Source organism: Gymnoscopelus microlampas (genome assembly GCF_963454915.1).
Source record: "Gymnoscopelus microlampas genome assembly, chromosome: 20".
Lineage (NCBI taxonomy): Eukaryota > Metazoa > Chordata > Actinopteri > Myctophiformes > Myctophidae > Gymnoscopelus > Gymnoscopelus microlampas.
In genome coordinates, this window is record NC_139957.1 from 9,975,245 (window position 1) to 9,998,055 (window position 22,811).

General features: G+C 41.6%; 1 protein-coding gene across 6 annotated transcripts in view; it reads right to left on the reverse strand.

Annotated features, from left to right (window-relative positions):
* Positions 1-938: 938 nt before the first annotated feature.
* LOC311035908 (zinc finger MYM-type protein 4-like) overlaps positions 939-22,811 on the reverse strand; it is a 58,969-nt gene continuing 37,096 nt past the window's right edge. For 4 of the 6 annotated variants that reach the window (XM_084044395.1, XM_084044394.1, XM_084044393.1 and 1 more), the window contains exons 16-32: positions 21,020-21,170; positions 19,958-20,133; positions 18,869-19,040; positions 18,510-18,623; positions 18,103-18,146; positions 17,255-17,405; positions 7,716-7,855; positions 7,019-7,136; positions 5,969-6,265; positions 5,458-5,534; positions 5,089-5,218; positions 4,847-4,998; positions 4,637-4,751; positions 3,607-3,879; positions 3,060-3,141; positions 2,278-2,346; positions 939-2,184 (exon numbers count right to left, since the gene is read on the reverse strand). In XM_084044395.1, the coding sequence (XP_083900521.1) occupies positions 2,070-2,184; positions 2,278-2,346; positions 3,060-3,141; positions 3,607-3,879; positions 4,637-4,751; positions 4,847-4,998; positions 5,089-5,218; positions 5,458-5,534; positions 5,969-6,265; positions 7,019-7,136; positions 7,716-7,855; positions 17,255-17,405; positions 18,103-18,146; positions 18,510-18,623; positions 18,869-19,040; positions 19,958-20,133; positions 21,020-21,170 (2,376 nt within the window). In that variant the 3' untranslated portion in view covers positions 939-2,069. Of the gene's footprint in view, positions 2,185-2,277; positions 2,347-3,059; positions 3,142-3,606; positions 3,880-4,636; positions 4,752-4,846; positions 4,999-5,088; positions 5,219-5,457; positions 5,535-5,968; positions 6,266-7,018; positions 7,137-7,715; positions 7,856-12,190; positions 13,934-15,170; positions 15,708-17,254; positions 17,406-18,102; positions 18,147-18,509; positions 18,624-18,868; positions 19,041-19,957; positions 20,134-21,019; positions 21,171-22,811 lie in introns of those variants that run through there. The other 2 variants (XM_084044392.1, XM_084044396.1) reach the window with 2 other exon arrangements.

Below are 22,811 nucleotides of genomic sequence, written 5' to 3' on the forward strand. Positions count from 1 at the left end.
CACCGACAAGCCCTTCTACCTTCATCTGGCTGAAGCACAGTGGAATTCTCTTTGCACAACCAAACATGTATGTACGGCCAACAAACAGCTTGACAGCAGCAAGACATATATTTAGTTAATTGAAACTGTAGATGTGATTTGATCATACAAGGCTATTTATTTGAGCCATCAGTTGCAGGAGGCTGCAGATACAAACACTCCATTTAATCTCTCTGCAACATTGTAGTATACAAGGGCACAATGGAAAGAAGAGAAATAAGGCCCTGTTCAGACTGGCTGCCCAAATCCATTCCAACTCCGATTGGTGGCCTATCCAGATTAGATTGGAGTCGCATTGTTTATATGCAGTCTGAAAAGAAAAAAGAAAAAACGACAAAAATCGTGTGCGCGCACACACACACACACACACACACACACACACACACACACACACACACACACACACACACACACACACACACACACACACACACACACACACACACACACACACGTGGAAATCACATTCCTTAGCCTTGTTCTGACTGCATGAAACCAACTCCAATCTGGATAGGAAATCAGATTTGGGCTGGATTTGGGCTGCCAGTTTGAACAGGCAACCTGCCTAAGAGCATAATATGAGGGTATAAAAAGAGGACAGGATTACATAGTGAAGGAAATGTAATAAAGCAGTGGTTCCCAACCGGAGGTCCATACATATTTTAAACATTCTCTTCTAAAAATGTCAACAACAAAAAAAGGTGACAATAGCTGATCTACAAGCTCACAATGCATTGTGATGTGACTCATTGTGAGCTTGTAGATCAGCTATTTTCACTATTTGTAGTACAAGAAGCATATAGTGTGTGTGCGCACTCTGCACACACACACACACACACACACACACACACACACTGTGTGTGTGTGTGTGTGTGTGTGTGTGTGTGTGTGGGGGGGGGGTCTCAGCTGTTGTTAAATGTAAGAAGGAGGGGCTCCAAGTGAAATAGGCTGGGGACCACTGTAATACAATAAATGACAGAGAGCATTGGATGAGTGTAAAAACTATAACCATCTTTCCCCAGCAGAGATCACTAATGCAGAGGAGATGGGCGTGAACACCAATGTCCTCCCTGAGCACTTCAACAAAGGTGTTAACCACTTAAGCCCTGTTGTCAAAAATTGTCAAAGCTTTAAAACAACAAATAGGCGATCTGCAAGCTCACAATCAAGAGGATTTATTTGTCACTCACTCACAGAGCATGTGAGCGGAGCGACGCGATTTTGACGTGAGCGCGGAGCTGGTTTATAAAAAGGTTGGAGCGCTACTCAGAGCGAGGACCGCCTCCCGCTCCAAGCCGCCCTCGCGGGGGCCGCGCACCGAATGTTTGAGCATGCCCGGTCGCACGGACTCAGAGACACACAGACATCCAGCAGTGCACAGGCACCGAGATTTCATTAGAATTTCTACTTTCTTTTTCTTTTCTTTTTTTTTTTACTGTTGAGCGACCCGGTTTGAGCGGAGCATGGAGCGAGATTTGCGCAAATCAACGTGAGCGAGGAGCGACGGGGAGCGGAGCGCGGGGGGAGTCGACGTGAGCGAATAGCGAGCGTGAAACCAGCCCCCTGGAGCGCCGAGCGGCATTTCCACCCGTTCCGCTCCGCTCACGTGCTCTGCTCACTCATACAGGTGCAAGCAGCGAAATGTTAGTGTGGCATGTTCCACAAGACCGCGCCGACAACACCAAACATCAATAACAGACCTAATACTGGATTGTAATGACAAGAAAAGTAAGATAAGATTAAGTAAGATAAAACAAGATTTAAAACACACTGTGATCGTGTGCACTGTGAGCTTGTAGATCTGATATTTTTGCTTTTGCTTTTGGCCTAAAATGACGACACCAGGTTGAAAGTGGTTAATAATGCATCCCTTTCCACTCCCGGCAAGACCTGTAGGGATTGAAAATGACGCACTCGTAACCAAAACCCACTGATAACCCAAACCCGACGGCGTCGGTGGGGGATTCCACTTCCTGTTACTGTTGTTGCACATGTGGTTGCACCTCCGCATGATATATACTGAAATGCAACTAGGTTTTACCGAGACCAAAAATATCATGCTGCACCTCCATGACAGCCAGGATACGTGTGAGCATGCTCTGTAAGGTGCTGCCTTCCAGTGGCTTGGAGGTATACCAGTGGGAACTGTTGAAGAGAGAGGGCAATTTATTAATTTCATTAATTAAAAATGTCCTTTCCATCAATCAAGTTTGAAGGTGGAGTAACAACAGCTCTGACCTGTTTGTATGGACAGACCCTTCAGGTTGCAAGTAGAAGAAATCAGTCCTCTTCTTGACTGCGTCTGGGCTGGAGAAGAGAGGGGGGTGGGTCTATATTCAGTACAGTTTGAGTAAAACTCTAGCAGAAACAGTTGGTATCACGTCACTTTGCGACGTATTGTGAGCTTGTAGATCGGCTATTTTTGGTAGCCGGGCTACAAATCAGGCATTACAATGCCATCAAAGCCTGCCAAAATACATTTTATTTTACTAAATCAACTGTAGATTTAGTCGACTAAAATCGTATGAACTAAAACTAGACTAAAACTAAAATATTTCAGATGATTAAAATATGACTGAAACTAAATGGAATTGTATTCAAAAGACTAACTAAAAGTGCCGTCAAAATTAACACTGGTGTCAGACGACTTGTGCATGTTTGTCGGCACATGTGTTTTTGTGCTTGTGTGCTTTTGTATGTAATATCTGTGTATCAAAGTGCATATGTATGACATTTTATGTCGCATGGTGTGTATTATGGTTATGTTATTTATGTTATGATATTAGTCTGGCCATGTCAGGCTATGGTTATGTTTGTCTGCTGGTGTGTGTGTGTGTGTGTGTGTGCGTGTGTGTGTGTGTGTGTGTGTGTGTGTGTGTGTGTGTGTGTGTGTGTGTGTGTGTGTGTGTGTGTGTGTGTGTGTGTGTGCGTGCGTGCGTGCGTGCGTGCGTAGGTGCGTGCGTGCGTGCGTGCGTGCGTGCGTGCGTGCGTGCGTGCGTGCGTGTGTGTGCGTGCCTCACCATCTAGACATGTAGAACTCATAGAGTCTGACAGGACAGTGGAGAGGGCTGCTAATGTTCTCTGGTATCTCCAGGTCTCCTTCTGGGAACAACACCAACCATGTGTAATCACAGAAAAATAGACAGTATTATCAGGTCTGTATATAATATGTACTGAACACAAGTATTGTATTGTTTTGTATTGTATTATATTGTTGCTGTTGGGCAGAAACCTCTCTATATTCTAATTTTTTGTGTTTTTTTCATAAATTAATGCCTAACTTGATCATACCCACGGCGTCAAATCTTGTACAGGGTTTCCTGGCACAAAATATTTTCAGGTGGGGGTCCACGGATACATACATATTTTGGGGTCCTTGCCATGAAACTGTTTTAAAACCACTGGTTTAAACAACATTAAACTGCAAGCCCAAATAAGCAACAACACTTTAGGAATAAGCCCCAAAAACACCGCAACCACCAATATTTACAAGCGACTTTAGAGAAAAAAACAGCCCAAAGTCGCTTATAATAAGCGGACATGGCAACGCTGCTTCTCAGCATCCACCTATGCCTTGGTGGTCGGCCGAGGCGGCGGCGGTGTCACCGGCGGCTCCGCGGCGGTGGTGGAGGTAGAGGGCCTTGCCCCGGTGGCTGCAGGGCCTGGAGCGCCGCGTGAAGTTGGCAAAGGAGAGCTGCTGGTGCTGTGCCAGCGTGGTGAAGCGGAAGGCCTTGGTGCAAAAGAAGAGCAGCGTGTTGAGCAGCACCACGGGCGAGTAGGCCCCCAGCTGCTTGCAGTCCCAGAGGTAGGCCTCCTGCACGCGCGAGGGCATCAGGCCGCCTGGTGGGAAAGGACTGTAGGTCAGTGGATCTTAAAGTGGCGTCCGGGGACCCCCAGGGGTCCTTGAGGGGGTTCCAGGGGGTCCTCCAGCTAAATGTGTTAATATTGCATCACAATCAGTTTAACCCGATATACATCAGTTATTTGAAATTATTTGAAAAGGCATCTGCGGTAAAAGAAAACTTGAATAAAATGTGAAAAATGTGGACACAAATGTTGTATGGGAGGTCCCTGGCACGAAATATTTTCAGATGGGGGTCCATGGCCAAATACACATTAAATTAGGGGTCCTTGACGACATGAACATGTGTGAGAACCATTGCTGTAGGTACTACAGACTCAGTTCAGCAAGGTTCTTCGTTTAAAGGGCCATAAATGTGAATGAAGTGCGAGTGTGTTAACTGTACTGTAAGACAGGGATTATTATTGGCATATTTAACCCATTAAAACCAGGAAAGAATCCGTCATTTTCATTTATATAGCAAGATACATTTTTCAAAAAACTCTTGAAAGTGTTTTAAAAACGTTGTGGACCAAATTATATGAATACGAGGTTGAAAATGGGTGAAGTGCACTTTTAAGCAAACAGAAAAAAGATGCAGTGTTTGTTGTAAGTATCTTGAGCAAAATCAGATGTTCTTCAACTTTTTCAGAATTGAATCAAAATTAAATAATTGAATCCAACAGAATAATGCTCATGAAAATCAGTGCTACAGAAAATAAAGGGGAAAAGGAGGAAATGGAGAAATTAGCATACCGCTGGGTAGCAATTCGGGCTTCCAATGTTGTAGCATGTTGGCGATCTCCAAAGAAAACTGACTGTACAGCTCATCAGTAAATATGTTCTCTATGCGGCCCTTCTCGAACAGGTACTGCAGAGAAAGAGAGATACAAATTGGATGATTAAAACCATTTCATGAATGAGGTCCCTGGTCTTGAGTATCTGTGTGCTCCCGTGTTCCGGTACCTTCTGTATCCCCAGACAGAGGTAGAAGATGCTGTCAGCCGAGTAAGTGCCTCCGTTGGGCCGTCGGACTTCTTTGATGAAGCGACACAGAGCGTGGCTCAGCTCCGAAGAATCACACTGAAGAACGTCCTCCTTAACAACTAGCGAATGGGCTGGAGGAGGGAGAGACCACACCATGAAGCTATCACAGAGCAGAGCAAACAACACAACCAAATGCAATGCGACTGTGCACCTCTACTCACAGCTCTGTGGTTCTGTGTCAGTTTGTGTGTTGTGCTTTTGCACCCAGCTGCTCCAGGCTTTGATCCCATACAGGTGGTTCAGTTTGGGGCGGGATGACAGCGCACTGCGGTCCAAAACTCGCCTCTTACCCTGGATTGACATGGGAGTAGACACAGATATCAACCAGGCTATTATTCTGAATAGTTTTATTGTATTGTGACAGCTGGACGTGGAAGTAACTGCTTTAACCCATTAAGACCGGGAATGCATCTGTGTGTCATTTTAAGATTTCTTTGGGCTATTCAAAAATAGCAGATATACAAGCTATGAGCTTGTAGATCTGTTATTTTTCTGAAAAATCGTGGACATTTGAATTGAATTGGTCGTACCCGTTTTCGGCTATGAGAGCCGTCTCTCTGTCTCTTTAATCCTCGCCGGGGAGCAGACAAATTCAGGTCATACCGCTCTGGAAAGACACACACCAGTTGAGGTGAAGATAGTAGGAATGATCTTAAAGTGTCTATTTCACTGGAATAAGAAACTCTAGTTAAGAAAGTTAAAAGCATGACTGTGATTTTTCAGCCGTTGGTTCTGCTGCTTTCTCATTTTAATGTGAAACCTAGTGATTTATCTGAAATTCTGAGGTCCTTTGGTTGTCCTGCTAGTCTTTGGAGTAATAGACTGAATCAAACGATATCACAGATAGCTCATGCAGAACAGCATCAAGACCATAGTGAATGAACACATTAAGGGAAGAGGTTACATAGTGCAGTTTTAAGTCAACTTATGTAAACTTAACTAACTTTCAAATAAGGGTTTGAGTAGTTTCACAGGTTCTACCTGTGCGGATTTTTAAGGAAAAAACATAAAAAAAGAAAAAGGACACGTGGTGTTGCTCACCAGGTGAGAGGTCTGATTCCAAGTCCATCACAGGGGAGGAGGGGGGCTGTCGATCCACACTGGTGCTGGAGGTGTTTTCGTCTGTCCCTTGGCTCTCCTCTGTCTGTGTGGTCTTTAAGGGGTCTCCTGGTGTGGTCATCGGTGTGTCCTCAGACTCTGTGCTCTCCTCTTCATGTGCGGTGGTCCTGGATGAGTCAGCTTGTCCTGCATTCCCCTCAGTTTGAGGATCCTCACTGTCCAAGCTAAGACGAGTAACTGCCTCTGAATTCACCTCTCCACTGCGTGCACTCACTTGGTCTGACATGCGCACACGCACACACACACACACACACACACACACACACACACACACACACACACACACACACACACACACACACACACACACACACACACACACACACACACACACACATTTTAGCGGCAAGGCCACTAGGCCTTTGGTGTTGCCAAGTTTTTGAAGGCACAAAAAATAAAGGCAAACTATCAGGGTAGCCAACCATCTAATAAAACCAGGATTTTAAGTCCACGGATATAATTAATTGAACTTAAGAGTTATGGATGATTTTATTTTAAATACACAGCATGAAATAAATGAATAAAATGAGCTATTTAATAAGAAAAATAGGCCAAACTGTAGGTGGCCTTGAAATTCCTGCTCTGGTACATCGTGCTATCTCCATATTTCACATATTGAAACAATGTACTAAAACCTGTCTGTGCAAACCTCAAGGTAGCTTGTGTTCTTTACCCCCCAGTGCCATATTAGTGTCCGTTACCAAAACAAGTGTTTCATCTCAGACAATCTAGCTCAACAGTCTGTTCTTTTTCTAGATTTGTGTGAAACTGTAAACAAAAACATCCCGTTTTCCAGCGGTTCAAACCACTGGTTACGTGCGCAGCGTTTCACTTGATGTTGCCTAATGAGAATTCAGCATCTCAACAAAAGTCACTGTTGTCTAAATTGTTGTCTGATTACAGGTTACTGAGGGACAGCCATTCAGTTCTGGACCTCAGAACTTGTGGTACCTGTGATACCGTAGACCTCACCTCCATGGGAGACAATCTTGTCCCTCTCCATCCCCTTTTCCTCGTCGGCCAAGGGCTCCCATTGGACAGCGGCATCTTTCATTTCCTTTCTCTGTGGCAGCACCAGGGGTACTGGAACCTGGGAAAGAAGGATCCGAGAAAAGAACAGACATGTTAGCCCAGACGCGCACCATCCACAAACTGTGTTGCAGGGATGAATCTTGTGCAAAGACACAGAGGACAGCGGTGGAGGAAGTACTCACATATTTTACTTGAGTAAAAGTAGCAATACCACAATAAAAGGCCTGTGTTCAAAATGTTACTTGAGTAAAAGTAAAACAAGTATTGGCATCAAAATATACTTAAAGTATCAAAAGTAAAAGTACTAAAATGTTTGAAAATAGCAGATCTACAAGCTCACAAATAGCCTATGGATAAAATAGGGCTGAAGTGGTTAATATGTGTGTTTTATATATGAGTTTTATAATATAATAATTTATATCTGCAAAGTAACTAGTAACTTAAGTTTTCAAATAATTGCAGTGGAGTAAAAGTACAATATTTGCCTCTGAGATGAAGTGGAGTAGAAGTAAAAGTACAGAAAATGTAAAATACTCCAGGAAAGTAAAAAAAATCCTTATAATTGTACTTAAGTACAGTACTTCAGTAAATGTACTTAGTTACTTTACACCACTGAAAGACACAGAAGAGCACATACAGGCATAGGCATGGCCAGAGGAACAGGCGTGTACTGGGAGTACATGTTCATGGGCACGGGCACAAACACGGGCACCGGGACAGGAACCATCACCACCTTCACTTTCTCGGCTCCGCCAGAGGAGCTGCACTGGGACACACCTGGGAAATGAGACGAGACGGGACACAGACAGGAAGAGGAGGAGTTGCTCACTATGGTGCCAGCCCCGTCAAGGAGGGGATGTCAACTAATGCAATGGTTCTCAAAACGTTTTCATCATGTCAAGGATCCCCGAATTAAGATTATATATTTGGCAGCGGAACCCCTATCTGGAAAGAATTTGTGCCAGGGACCCACATACGTACAACATTTGCGTTGTTAGAATGTTCTTTTTTATTAAATTTTGTTTGGAAAATAGTTGATCTACAGTACAAGCTCACTATTTTCAAATAGCTGATAATGATATATACTGTAGCATATTAGTTAAAGTGGTTAAACCTATTTTCATGCTATATCAACTCATTTTGCTGGGGACACACTGGACCCCCCCCCCTCAAGGACCCCACTTTAATCCCATTCAACCCGGGAACGAATCCGAGTAATTTTAGATTTATATGCCTCAAACTGTCCCTTATAGATCGGGTAAGTGATATATTTTGGTTAAAACAAAACATTTTTTGTTCAAATGTTAAAGCTCTATATTCTGATAACAAGTAAGACGCGCGAACGCTGGAAGCGAACGCAGCTCGAAATATGTTGCAGGTGTGTGCATTTTAATCAGAGCATTGTCTACATTCCTGCGTGCTTCATGGCCACACTGTAGTGCAGGCGTCTGTGTGTGTGTGTGTGTGTGTGTGTGTGTGTGTGTGTGTGTGTGTGTGTGTATGAAACCCTGCTCGGCACTCTGGCGCACTCTGGAGGCTGCACACAGGCAGTGCACGCACACAGACAGACAGACACACACACACACACGAGCCGAGCAGGATTTCATAGTAAGCTCCACTTGGGCGGAGGCGCGCCGAAGCTCCTTCCGCGTTCGCAATCAGTGCTCATGGCATGAGCTTGTATATCTATTTTTTTAATCTTGAAAATTTGTGCAAATCTTTGAATATATATATATTTTAAAGCACACAATTTTAACTCAAATCTTTGCTTCTGGGGGTCCCTGGAACAACATATTTTGAGATGGGGGTCCGCAGCCAAATACATGTATATCATTTTGGGGGTTTTGAGCACCACTGATATAGAAACATAAGTATTTTCAGAAAACTGTTAGGATTTAGAAGACATTTGTAGAATCGGCCTCAGGTCTTAATGGGTTAAGAAACATTGAACTAACATCAAATTATTTGTGACTAAAATGTATGTGTATCAGTCACCATGTCCATGATTCCCTTCCTCAATTACACTTTGAGACTATTTCCATTTACCTTTTGTCCGTCTGTGTTAAATGCATCATGCATCTACCACAGGTGTTCTTAGTGGTATCACAGAGATGACAGAGTACAGGAGAGGGTCTCGAATGCAATACAGTGTGGGTAGAAATATTGGTCTGTCAAAAGATACAGATGAGATCGCCATTGTAGTTAGTTTAACCCATTAAGACCGGGAACGCATCTGTGTCATTTTAGATTTCTTTGGTTATTCAAAAATAGCAGATATACAAGCTCATAGCGCGGCACCGAGCTTGTAGATCTGCTATTTTTGAATAGCAAAATAAATCTTAAAATGACAGATTCGTTCCCGGTCTTAATGGGTTAAAATGAGCAGGGGGTCACAAGCAGAGGCATGGATTTCCCCCCTTCCACCTCCCCCTCCCCCAGCAAATCCAACCCCGACTATAATAGACAACAGATCTGACCAAACCGCACCTGGGTAGTGAGTGAGGTAGTATATCGTCGCTGTCGGGCAGAAACCTCTTATCTCCATATGTTAACTGTTTGTGTTTTCCCGTAAATTAACGCCCGTCACCCAAAAGCATCAAAAGTAGCAGATCTACAAGCTCGAAACGTTTCGAGCTTGTAGATCTGCTACTTTTGCTGTTTTTGAATTTGAATACTGAAAAGTAACAGTTTTGGGCATATGAGGTTGCCACCCGACAGAGACGATTATGTGGACACCTTGTACCTGAACCTCAGTCATTTGTCCTCAATAGGCCTGCATGGGTCTGATTATCATCCTTGGGGTTTCCAATCCAATGTGCTTACAACCATATGGTCATGTGTGTTTAAGCTTTAGTTTATTATTGAGAGCTCTAAATGCCTGGTACTCCTCAGAATGTCATTTTCCAGTAGGAAACAGGTAGTCAAGTCTGTGCCAGATTCATAACACCTTCAAACCATCTACTTATTTTTGTTTTCAACAGAACAGAGAACTTCTAATGACTTTTAGCATTATTTCGGTATAGAATGTTTTCTGCTGATCATATTCTAATGTTCATAAACTCGTAAACCACTCATTGTGCACCTGTGCAAAGAATACAAGGACAACAATAATATTCAGATTAATCAGTTTTATTCATCTTTTTTTTATCTGTTTCCACAGAGAGAAAAAAAACAATTTCAAATTCTAAACAGTCAAAATATCAAACATTCTTGGCACAGTTAGCATTAGCAAACAATAACTTGGTTCTGGTAGTAATACAAAAAAGAACTTTTGCAGCACTGTATAACAGAATTGTGTATACAGTAAAAACATGGCAAACATGGATTTATAAAAAATAAAAAAAGACATCTCTGAAATCAAGTAATTTGTAAACATCTCTGGCTCACAGCAAGAGCAGTGAGGTACACGTTGTCTCCATTAGAAAATAAATCAAAGTTTGATCTACAACACTCCAGGTTTATGAACATCATATTCAACTGAACAGCATTGTAGTGGCCTGCACTTTGTGATTCATGTAATATTGCTGCACCTATCTGGAGGATCCATCTGAATTGTGCCTAGATTTCAATCCAGTGTATTTGCTGTTTCAGTAACTACGGATCTCTCCATCATAGTATGCTCATCTTCTTCATACTGCCTGCTGTTTTTTTTTTGTCTCAAATAAGTATTTGCAAAACAAGGACATGGACCCCCAGCATCAAGGGACCGTCGGAGTTGATGGAGGGACCAACTCCATCGTCATCTTCACTCAGTCAATCACCCTAACCTCCACCATAACCCCATCTGTCTACTGTCATCGTTTGGTCCAATTCCCCATACTGTACATAGCCCTATATGATTACAATAGTATTTTAGAGCCTGAAGAAACGACTTATGAAATAAAGAAAGAAGGAAATATGCCTCAAACTGTCCCTTATAGATCGGGTAAGTGATATATTTTGGTTAAAACAAAACATTTTTTGTTCAAATGTTAAAGCTCTATATTCTGATAATCAGTGCTATAAAGTGTTTTTAAGGAGTCTCCAGCTCTTTAATAAACAAAAAATATGTTTTCAGGTGGGTTGCCAATTTCAGCCAATCAGGAGAGAGTACACATTCAACTGCTTCAATGTTATAGTGTTCCAGTTGCTGAACAAACGCTCTACAGCTATTAGAACTATCAGAAAATAGAGCTATTTAACAAGTATTTTATTAAAAAAAAGTCACTTACCCTACCTTTAAGCTTAATTGAATTACTCCATTGTACGATGGTTTGCTTTTTGCAGACAAAAAGATAACACTTGAAACTGTGTTCTTGTCGGAAAGCTTCAGCGACAGTCGTACATGGCTTATAAATTAGGCTTTAGAATGGACATTTTGTTGAGCTGCATAGGCTTGCTTTATTGCCTTTTTTGTACTTCATCTTTGCTTCGATTTTACTACTCCCTCCTTGTCATTGTCTTATTTACTTTGCTCTACCTACCCCCTGTAGCAGAGTGGTCATAACAAAATTCCTTCAAAGCGATATCTGCAAGACATGATCACCTCATTTACATTCTCCTATCACACTTCTGATTTCCATATCCCTACACCGTCTCATATCAGTTAAGACAAAGTTCAAAACTGGTGTCAGTCCCAGTTCAACACGTCTCCAAAGTTATTTTAATATTTATTCACATTATTTACCATAAAAGAATGTCCCAACTCTTAGGCATTTTGTCCTGAGCGCAGCATATGTTTGTAATTGTTTAGAATGGGAGCGCCGTGTTTTGGGAAACTCCAGCTGTGTGACAAGGCTCTGAACGTATGTTTTTATCTGTTTGCAGAGAGCTCGGGCGCTTGGAAGCGATTTTAGGCGAGCGCCTGGCATTTTCAGCTGGGAAGAAACGCTTTGGTGGACACACAGCCTTTATCCCTAACCTTTGCTGACTTGCATATCGTCGCCGTCAGGTGGAAACCTTGTATGTCCAAAATGATATTATAGAAGAAAAAGGAAAATAGCCTATCTACAACCACACAATGCGTTGTGAGGCGTGAGCTTATAGATCTGCTATTTTCACTACTTTTTTATGACACTCTTGTGTGATAAAGTAGGACATAAATTTACGAAAACAAAGTTTGAAACATGGAGATATGAAGTTTCTGCCCGACAGCAATGATATTCGTTGTCTAGTTGTACTTTCCTGAATACATCAGTCATTGGTTTCATCTACAGCACCAAACAAGTAAAAGCATACAAAGAACAATGCAGGTTTTTCATTGCGATTTACAATATATTCAACTGGATCAACGGACCTTAGCCTTTTAATCCGGGACCCTAAAATGAGCACATTTATTCCATCTCATACCATATGTCTCTCATAAAGAGGATCCACCCTCAGTAAGGCTGCAAGTGAAACCTGCCGCAGTTTTATGAAACACTGTAAACTCAGTCAAACCTAATAAGGCTGAACCCACTGTACACAGCAAAATACTCAGTGTTAATCTAACTCCTGAGTGCACAAAAGGATACACTCTCAAGAGTTCAATTATTACTCAGGATTTTGCGGGACAGAATTTTATTAAACCACGAAAACTTAGTCATTGTTAACCCACATACAAACACTCATATTAAAAAAATAAAATACAAATAAATACAAATTACATTGTAAATCACACAAAATTGCAGGAGTCGTGGTCGGAATCAATTTCAATGGTTCCTTGCAATTCAAGAGGTACATTTGGAACACTTTTAATTTTCAGTACTGTCTCTAAACAAACACAAATGCCCTATTTTGTTTTTTTTTATCAAAGCCCAGTGTAATTATAAAATACTTCACACAAAATATGTTTATCTTTCTAAAGGTCCTCTTTAGCGATCTGCAGAATGTAACAGAAATTCTACAGGGATTAATGTACCTGTACATAAATGTAGTCCCAGGTTTAGCTTCGTTTGATTGGCTCGGCAGCAGACTTAAACCGGAAACGCATGGCACCTTCATGATGTGTTTCCGGCTCAAATCCGCAGCAGATCCCATCAAACGAAACTGAAGTTAAAAAAAGAACCGGAAAAGGAAACGGGTATGCCGCCTTCTGGTAAGCCGGGACGACAGTGATGCACGAGCCTATTAGCATCTGTCTCTCATTAATGTGCTAGGACAATGTGATGCCTATTGGTGAACATGCCAGTATGTAACAAGCAGGAAATTATTCACATCAATTTTCGACTCTGTTCTGCAGTTCAAAATTCTAAATGTTCAAACTGGATGGAAATGAAAATGACTGGGAATGTGATGGTCAACTGAAGAGAAATACACAAAAACAATTAAAGGGGGTGTAAGGGATTTTCTTTAGTGTTAATTAAATAGCTCTATAATATGATAACAATCATTGCAATAGCGTGTTTGTTCAGTAACTCTCCAGCTCTTTAGTAAACAGAAAATAACATTTCAGGTCAGGATAACAATTTTATCCACTCAGGAGACATAACTTATATAGTAGTACACAGGATGAACAAGTGCAATTGGAAGTGATGCAGAAAAAAACGAAATTAAAAAACAAACAAAATTGGAGCTGGAACATCACAAGTTTTAGCTGATAAATGATCTTTGTGGGGTTCTCGCTCGTGATTGGTTAAAATTGGTATTTTCCTTCTGTTTACTAAAGAACTGGAGAGACGGTGAGACCACTGTTACTGAACGAACACTCTATAGCATTGATTACAGTTAGAATATAGAGCTTTACCATTTCTTTCTTTTTTTTACAAAAACATATCACTTACACCACCTTTAAGGTGAGGTCACATCCATTTATCCCAGCAGTTTGTCATTCTTTCTCCGAGGACGACGTTGATAATGGCAGGCATTCAGGCTCTCCGTTCGGGAGATCGGGAGACTCTGAAAAAGAAAGGCTCGGGTCACAAACACTTGGACCCTCTTAAAAGTCAGTCAGCTTTCATGCAAGGTATAGGAATGTGCAATCATCAGTAATCACTTAAATGTCACATGAGAATAATTAAAAAGGTAGAATCCGCACACCAATGACGATGGCAAAGACATCTTGATTTGAAAAGAGTTTCGATCCAGCGCGGACCGAAGCGTTGTGTAACGCTTTTCACATAAAGACGTCTTTATTGTCGTGGTGTGTGGGTTATAACTTATTAAAGGTAGGGTAAGTGATTTGCGTTAATTAAAATAATTGTTAACACATTGAGTGCCTAGAACGACTTAACTCGTTTTTAGCTTTTCATCACTTGAGTGCCTAGATCGAGTTAGTAAAAAAAAAATTTTTTTTTTTTTTTTACTTTTTTTTTTTTTTATTTGACCCAAAGACCAAGGAGATATGAATTTTCGAATATCTTTACTCTCATCCATTTCCTTGTTAAATTAAAACTTTAAAATTTTGTATCTCGGCTCCTGAGTACTTATTTTTTTCCCATTGAAAAATCTCTGGCATGAATAACAATAGGCAGTGAAAATAATTCAGGCAGTCAATATGTTAAATAGCTCTATATTCTGATAGTACTCATTGCTATAGAGTGTTTGTTCAGTATTAGGAGTCTCCTTGTCTCTCCACCACTTTATTAAACAGAAAATGCATTTTCGTTTCAGTTTCAATTTCATTTCCAATTTTATCCAACCAGGACAGAGAACTCAATCAGGATACAGATTAAACAAGTGAAATTGGAAGTGATGACACTAAGAAATGAGCATTCAAAATTGGAACTGGAACACTATACAAATTAGGCTTAAAAATGGGTACTTTCTCCTGATTGGCTGAGATTTTGACACCTACCGAAAAATGTATTTTCTGAAACGGGGAGACTCCTGTTACTGAACAAACACTCTATAGCAATGATTGCTATCAGAATATAGTATTTTAACCTTTTAACAAAATACTTTTTGTTTTAACCAAAAAATATCACTTACCCTACCTTTAATGTTGAATTACTTTTAGCTCACACCTTTTGTTGATGTGCGTATAGCTAGGCCCGACATGATGAGTAGGCTATAAATCATCAGTCATGCATGCACACACACACATGTAAAAGACGAGAAGAGGGAACACACTAACTCTACAGTATAAATATGAACATACTTTCGTAATATTATTACGATAATACAGGCAGCTCACCCGGTGGCTCAAGTTCAGGGGCTGTTGTGTACATCTGCTGGGTGTGGTAGAGCTCAAAGCAGGGGACAGGACACAGGCTGGGCACTCCCGGACACGTCTTACAGTAGTACTGTGTCTGCCTCTCCTGGGCCTGTTCACAAGCCCTCTCCTCCTCCACCGCGTTCTCCTTTTTCCTCTCCTCGCCATCCTCCTTCGCCTTCTCCTCTTCTGCCGCGTTTTGCCCTTCGTCACCACCTTCCATCACCTCCCTCTTCGTCCTCTTTCTCTCCTGCTCCTCCCCTCCCTCCTTCTCCACCACCTCCTTCACCTCCTGCTCCTGCTCTACCCTTATCCTCTTGCGGTTCGAGCAGACTTTGCATGCAGATTTGCTGTTCTCCGTCATGGCCAGGAAATGGCGTCCGGTCAAGCGCGCCGGCAAGGCATCTTGCGGTTCCACGTCTTCCTTGCGCGACACTGTCGGGGGTTGGCTGGGATCCACGGACGGTCCGGCGGAGCACGCAGGGCTAGCTAGCTCAGCTGGGGCGATCGTCGGATTGGCTGGTTGTGTGCGGGTGGAGGAATGAGTGAGAGATGTTGTGGGATGGTTGTGAATTAGAGTTAGAATGAACAGACAGCGCTGGGTGGGAAACCGAAAATTCTCCACCATGAGAGACAGATTCAAATGAATATGAAAATCATACAAACTAAATCAATATCGAGATATCAAAATGTATTCTTATTGTTACTGCATCTTTCAGAGATCTAAGAAGAAAACAATTCACTGGAATCTCCTCTCTGTTGCTTCCACTTAAAAGGGTAGGGTAAGTGATTTTCTTTGGTTAAAATAAGTGTTAAATAGCTCTATATTCTGATAGTACTCATTGCTATAGTGTGTTTGTTCAGTAAAAGGAGTCTCCTTGTCTCTCCAGCTCTTTATAAAACAGAAAATGCATTTTCCTTTCAGTTTCATTTCCAATTTGATCCAATCAGGATAGAGAACTCAATCAGGATACAGATTAAACAAGTGAAATTGGAAGTGATGACACTAAGAAATGAGCAGGCAAAATTGGAACTGGAACACCATAAAAATTAAGCTTAAAAATGGGTACTTTCTCCTGATTGGCTGAGATTTTGACACCTACCGGAAAATGTATTTTCTGTTTATTAAAGAGCTGAAGAGACTCCTGTTACTGAACAAACACTCTACAGCAATGATTACTATCAGAATATAGTGCTTTAACCTTTTAACAAAATATCACTTACCATACCTTTAACACTGTTATTCAGTTCGCCTTTTGATAAATTAAGATGTCCATGAACACTTTTAAGTGATAACGCCCAACTCTAGTGGTTAGATGGGACACCTCCTAGAGTAGCACAATTACCTGCTTCATTACAACCAAGATGGCTGCCACTGGAGTGTTGATTTCATCAATGTAAACGAGAAGTTACTGTTGCTTGCAGCACGTGAATACTTTGTCATCAGCAACTTTAAGGTGGAGGAAATGTATGCAATGTTTCTGTGGCAACCTTTCTGATTCTCATTGTATTTCCTGGACAATACAATCTCATGTTTATGGAAGCAAGAAGAATGGCCATTCTATCTAAAGACTTTGTGTTCATAGTACGACAAATGAGTCCTGGCATCCCTATTGTGGGCAAACTTTATAAAGTTTTCAAATATCTTCAAAAGCTAACAGATCTATACTGTAAAATCTTTTACTAAAGCTTCTACCTCAGAACCATGACTATAACCAGTGAAAGCAAGTAATGCTGCTACAGACGTAGCCATGTAGACATCCCACTTTTTCCTGATGCACTCCACACAAATGTGTATTACTGCTGTGCTTCCTCGGGAAGAATACAAACTTTATTGCACTTCCAGTCGCAAGTAAGCTTTGTTTTGACATGAAGTGGGGGGGAAATAAGTTTTGCGTTGTGCATATTCCACTATACTTTGATAAATGTAAGAAAACATGACAAAAGACACAGTGGTAACTGTACCACTAATGGAAGAGCAGATGTGTGACACTGAAGACTTTTGACCAAAGCTAAAATCATTTGAAGTGCCTGAGGCTGGAATGTCTTTTGTCATTTGCGGTTACCTGCTGCTGATTCTCTGGACAGAGGTTCGGTGTCTGGCAGCTCACACAGGGTTTCCTGGTCCACCGTGACGGGACGACACAGAACCGACTTGTTCTTCATCTGACGTCGACGGGACACTGGCAAACGCATGGCATCAGTCTGGGTACTGGCCTGGACATACACATAAAACAACGCATTTCACAACATTATCAGAAAGAAGGCCTTGCTCTTTTATTTTCAGTGACTGACGCGGAAACCTAATGGTTACCGTTCATGTTTTAAATTGTTGAAACATTTTATCGTATTAAACTCCACGGTAGGACTAGCAATACTTTAAGCTGACATTATTTACATTTGTGTAAGTACTAGCCACAGGACTAAGAACCAAACACAAGGTATACAACCAATATCTACTTTTAATCACTATGTTAGAGTGAATTCTTCCTTTAAATCAAAATAAACAGACGTGGTTCAGGTTTGATGTGTGCACATGAATATGTTTCGTTCCAAAGTCCAAAAGATATGTCTCAACCAAGACTTTCAAGGCATTGAGCTAATAGTCTCTCATCCTTGGACTGACACACAACTCTCCCAACAATCAATGGTCCTGTTATCCTGTTGCCACTGAATAAGAAACCAGTTAGTACACAGTAAAATCCTCAGTCTTAATTCATCTCTAACAAATGTTCCGTAAGGGTCCATTTGTACACTATCAAGAGTTAAAAATAGTTAAATTAACAATGAGGATTTTACTGTGTATGTGAGCGGTTGACGTTTAAAACAAGCACAAAAGGTGACTGATGCACACACACACACACACACACACACACACACACACACACACACACACACACACACACAAACTTACATTGTCTATGTTCTTGCCATGAGTGTTGGAGGGTGGAAGAGCTCCTATAGGGGCAAAGCAAAAACAATCCCATTAATGAACCAAATTCCTATGAATACACAGCAAATATCAAGATATCTCTATTTTTGTTCAGAGTTAGTCGCTAGTATAGCTAGTATGGAAGCCCATGGTGCATTTACTCAGAGAACAGCCAACAAGCTCACCACACATTATTATTACCCATACATACATATAGCTACTTGACCACTTTCAACCTGGCGTCCCTATGTTGGGTCATTATTGGCAAAAATCGTCACAAATTTGTAGATTGGCTATTTTTGCTGTGCGACACCATAGTACGACAAAGTACAGAACAGGGCTCCAACTCATCCTAACATAGTGTTCTGTGTAGAACTGTTGGAACTGACCCGACAGCGCGGTGTCTGCGGTGGCTTGTGGCTGACTGCTGGAGCTGCTGGCCAATGACACGACGTCAGCGATGACGGGGTTAATCTTGGAGGAGTGGTGGGGCTGCCTCAGAGCTGCAGGAGAAGGAAAGACCACTGTGTTTGTATGGGGTGGTGACACAGTATGAAGACTCCATAACATCTTGTACAATTAACCACATCAAACCAGAACATGCGTTTGTTTGCTTTTGGACAAATCGGTTTGCAGGACAGAACAGGATATAAAAACAAGGTGCATTTGCGGTCACGTTGTAACAGTTGTATGTAATACGATGTATTGGGGGAACAGAGGGAGGGGCGGTGGTCTTGTTTATATTTACCACATGGCGGCGGTAGCGCCGTGCCGTTGGTGCTGATCTGCTGGCCGGCCTCAAAGTAGTGGTGGCAGTACTGGAGCAGACAGGGAAGGGCGCAGAAGGTACGCACTGAACCCGAACACTGCAGCTTCTCTGCCATGTAGCCCTGCTTCCTGCAGTTGTCACACCGAGCCATCTGGGGGAGGAGCACAACTGTTTTTGTGGGGCAGTTTTTGCTTAGGATTTAGATAGGACATCAAAGACAGAAAACTGAGGGCAGAGTGTGAAGAAGCCATGAAACAGAGATGAGAAGAGAAAGAATTGAAAATGTAATATTTTTGACAATACAAATGTATTGCAAATTCAATGTCCACTTATCAATAAGTAGACATACTTATCAGAGAGAGAGAGAGAGAGAGAGAGAGAGAGAGAGAGAGAGAGAGAGAGAGAGAGAGAGAGAGAGAGAGAGAGAGAGAGAGAGAGAGAGAGAGAGAGCGCGAGAGAAAGTGAGAGCGCGCAGATAGGTATAGGCCGTTAGGGAGCTGCTTACAAAAAATGAAAATGTATTTCTAATGGGAAATGTTCCTACCTTGTGTTTTCCTGATAGTATCTTCCTACCCCCCGTAGTAGAGAACAGTGTAGCTGGTCTATTAGTAGAGAACAGTATACTACTGTGTCTACCTACCCCATAGTAGAGAACAGTGTACCTGGTCTATTAGTAGAAAACAGTATACTGCTGTGTCTACCTACCCCATAGTAGAGAACAGTGTACCTGGTCTATTAGTAGAGAACAGTATACTGCTGTGTCTACCTACCCCATAGTAGAGAACAGTGTACCTGGTCTATTAGTAGAGAACAGTATACTGCTGTGTCTACCTACCCCATAGTAGAGAACAGTGTACCTGGTCTATTAGTAGAAAACAGTATACTGCTGTGTCTACCTACCCCATAGTAGAGAACAGTGTACCTGGTCTATTAGTAGAGAACAGTATACTGCTGTGTCTACCTACCCCATAGTAGAGAACAGTGTACCTGGTCTATTAGTAGAGAACAGTATACTGCTGTGTCTACCTACCCCATAGTAGAGAACAATATACTGCTGTGTCTACCTACCCCATAGTAGAGAACAGTGTACTGGGACATGCAGTGAGGCTTGCAGAACTCCTCCATCCTGCCGCTGTAGTGGCTGTGTAGCATCCGATGGCCAACGCTGGCGCAGTAGGAACACGCTCTCCATGTCTGCTCCTTGTTACGATTTGTCTGCTCGTGTTTAAAGAGGAGCTTACAATCTGAGGGATGGACAGAGAAAGAGAGTGATAGATTCAAAGGAGAGAGAGAGATTGATAGGCGAGAGTCACAGATGGAGGTGCAAGAATAAGGAGACAGAGAAGGAAGGTAATGCAGGAGAAGGGGTAGAGGTAGAACAGTTAGATTTAAATCACGGCTAGGATAAGATAAAGGGCAAACATACCACTGCAAAGGGTCCGTGTTATTGAGAGACACAAACTAGTCATCTTCATTGACCCATATTTTGCATTTACGGCCACTAAAAATGCAGAGCCAGTGGCCCGAGCGGCTATTTGCTACTCACAGTTCCAACATGAACCAACATTTTGGGTTCATTTTGAAAAACAAACAAACAAATAAAACATCTTTTGAAAATATGCAATAAGAAATACCGTATTACCGCATTATGATACATTGACCCAAAGGCCCCCCTTCTCTGCAGTCCACTACTTTTTTTTTTAGAATGGTTTGTGAGGTAGATCTGTCATAGGGCTTCATACAGAGCTGAAGAATGATGAGTAAGGTTGGAAACTGTGCTGACAAGCAGCAACATACAGGATTTGAAACCTGTGACCACTGATGCCAATAATCTGAGAGTCTGATTCCAAGGACGCCTCAGCAGACAACTTAACCGGGAAAGCATCGTTGGCTATTCAAAAATGGCCGATGTGCAAGCTCACAGCGCGTCACTTCTTCGTGCCGCACTGTGAGCTTGCACATCTGCTATTTTTTTTAAATCTTGAAAGCGTTTTGAATTCTTTTCGTTACACACAATTTTAATAAGTTTGCGAACGACTCATTTAGAAGGTCTTCGTAGAATCGGCCTACGGCCTTAATGGGTTAAAAAGAGAAAAAGGGCTCAAGCAAAAGAGTCACTGCATCACTCACTCTCACTGCAGAAGACCCGGTCCAGCTGGTTGTAGTTGAGGATATCGTATACCACCCTCTCCAGCTTACAGTGGTCACACACGATCAGGATGTTCTTCTGAGTCTTGTACTGCTCACAGCACGTCTTACTGCAGAACATGGATATCCGGCCCTACGGGGGAAAACATCATGATCATTGTTATCGTTGCCACCTCTATTAGTAATAGCAGTAGAAGAATTAGTAGTACTAATGGTGGTAGCTCGCTGTAAATGTATAGGCAGTATTGTGAGGGTTTAATGTGATTGATTGATTGACATCTTTATTGACAAAATGCATAAGCATGAATACATATACAGTAATTGTGTATATCTGTCAAAAGGATCAAGCAATAAAGATCAGGAGTTTATTTCCATTTTGGTCCATACAGAATAAGGGTTAGCCATGTAGTTGTGAAGTTTTTAATTTGGGCTAAGAGAATTACTATAAATCCATTACAGTATGATAGTGTGTGTGCGTGTATGTGTACGTTATGTGTGTACTGTGTCCAACAGAGTGGCCATGACCAATGTGCTGCTGTCTCTATTGCACCTGATGGTGCAATAGAGACAGCACCTTGATGATTATACCCCTTTGAAGGTATCACTAACAAAAAAAAGCAGTGGAAAAAAACAATTCTTTGCATTTTTTATTTCCTTGAGGCAATAATAACAACAATCATTATAAAATGATGAAAATATGAAAAATATGTCTTACATATCCAGCGGTTTTCAAACTACCAAAGGGTTGAGATATCACTTTATAGAAAAAGTGCATTTTCAAGAAATTTTGATTGATTGATTGATTTTATTTGGTGACATTACATAAAAAAGACCACAGTAGCACTTTCCTGACATACAGTCATAGCATCACCGAGGATAAAAACACAATAAAGCCTGAGGGCTTTTCCATTGTGGTCCTCTTCACATAAAAACACAACAGAACATAACAGACAAAAACAAAACAAAACCGTACAGCAACAAACTCCTGGCCATCATGGCCAATCCCTCTCACCCCCTACATGGCACTGTGGCAGGGCAGAAAAGCTCCTTTAGCAACAGACTGTTACACCCACGTTGCGAGAAGGAGAGCTATAAGAGATCTTTTCTGCCTGCAGCAATAATACTGTACAACTCCTCATCTGGTTGGCTTGATCAGGCTGATTAGGATGGGGGATGTTGAATTCAAGCCATTGGACTCTTAGGGCCCTATTTTGCGTGTCTTAAGTACAAGGTCTTATGATTTAACTTAAGGCCTGGAGGTGTGGCCAATAGCGTTTGGCTATTTTGAGTGGCCAAACAGCATTGGCCACGCCTCCAGGACTAAAGTTAAGTCATAAGACCTGGTACTTAAGACACGCAAAATAGGGCCCTAGTAGTGTTTGGTCTGTCGTTTTTTTATATTGTAGGTTGACTATGCTTAGATGCCTATTTTATGTGATTTTATTGATGTCTCTATGAGAGTTGCTGTAACACACTTAATTTGTCCTCGGGGATGAATAAAGTACCTACCTACCTACATATTAAAGTTCACAGTTTATCCTTTTAAAGTGCGTGTAGACCTTTCAGTCTGCATATTTTAAAATTGAAAAAACATTTGGGTAATAGCAGCAGCAGGGAAAAGGGATTATGTACATTATTTTGACAAACGATTAAACAGAAAACATTCCTAAATGAAACAAATAAAAAAAAAAGGCTAAGAAAAGAGGTTGCATGGATGTACAGTATCTGCATTCAGCTGAAAGAAAACATATTTATACTCATACATATCTCTGTC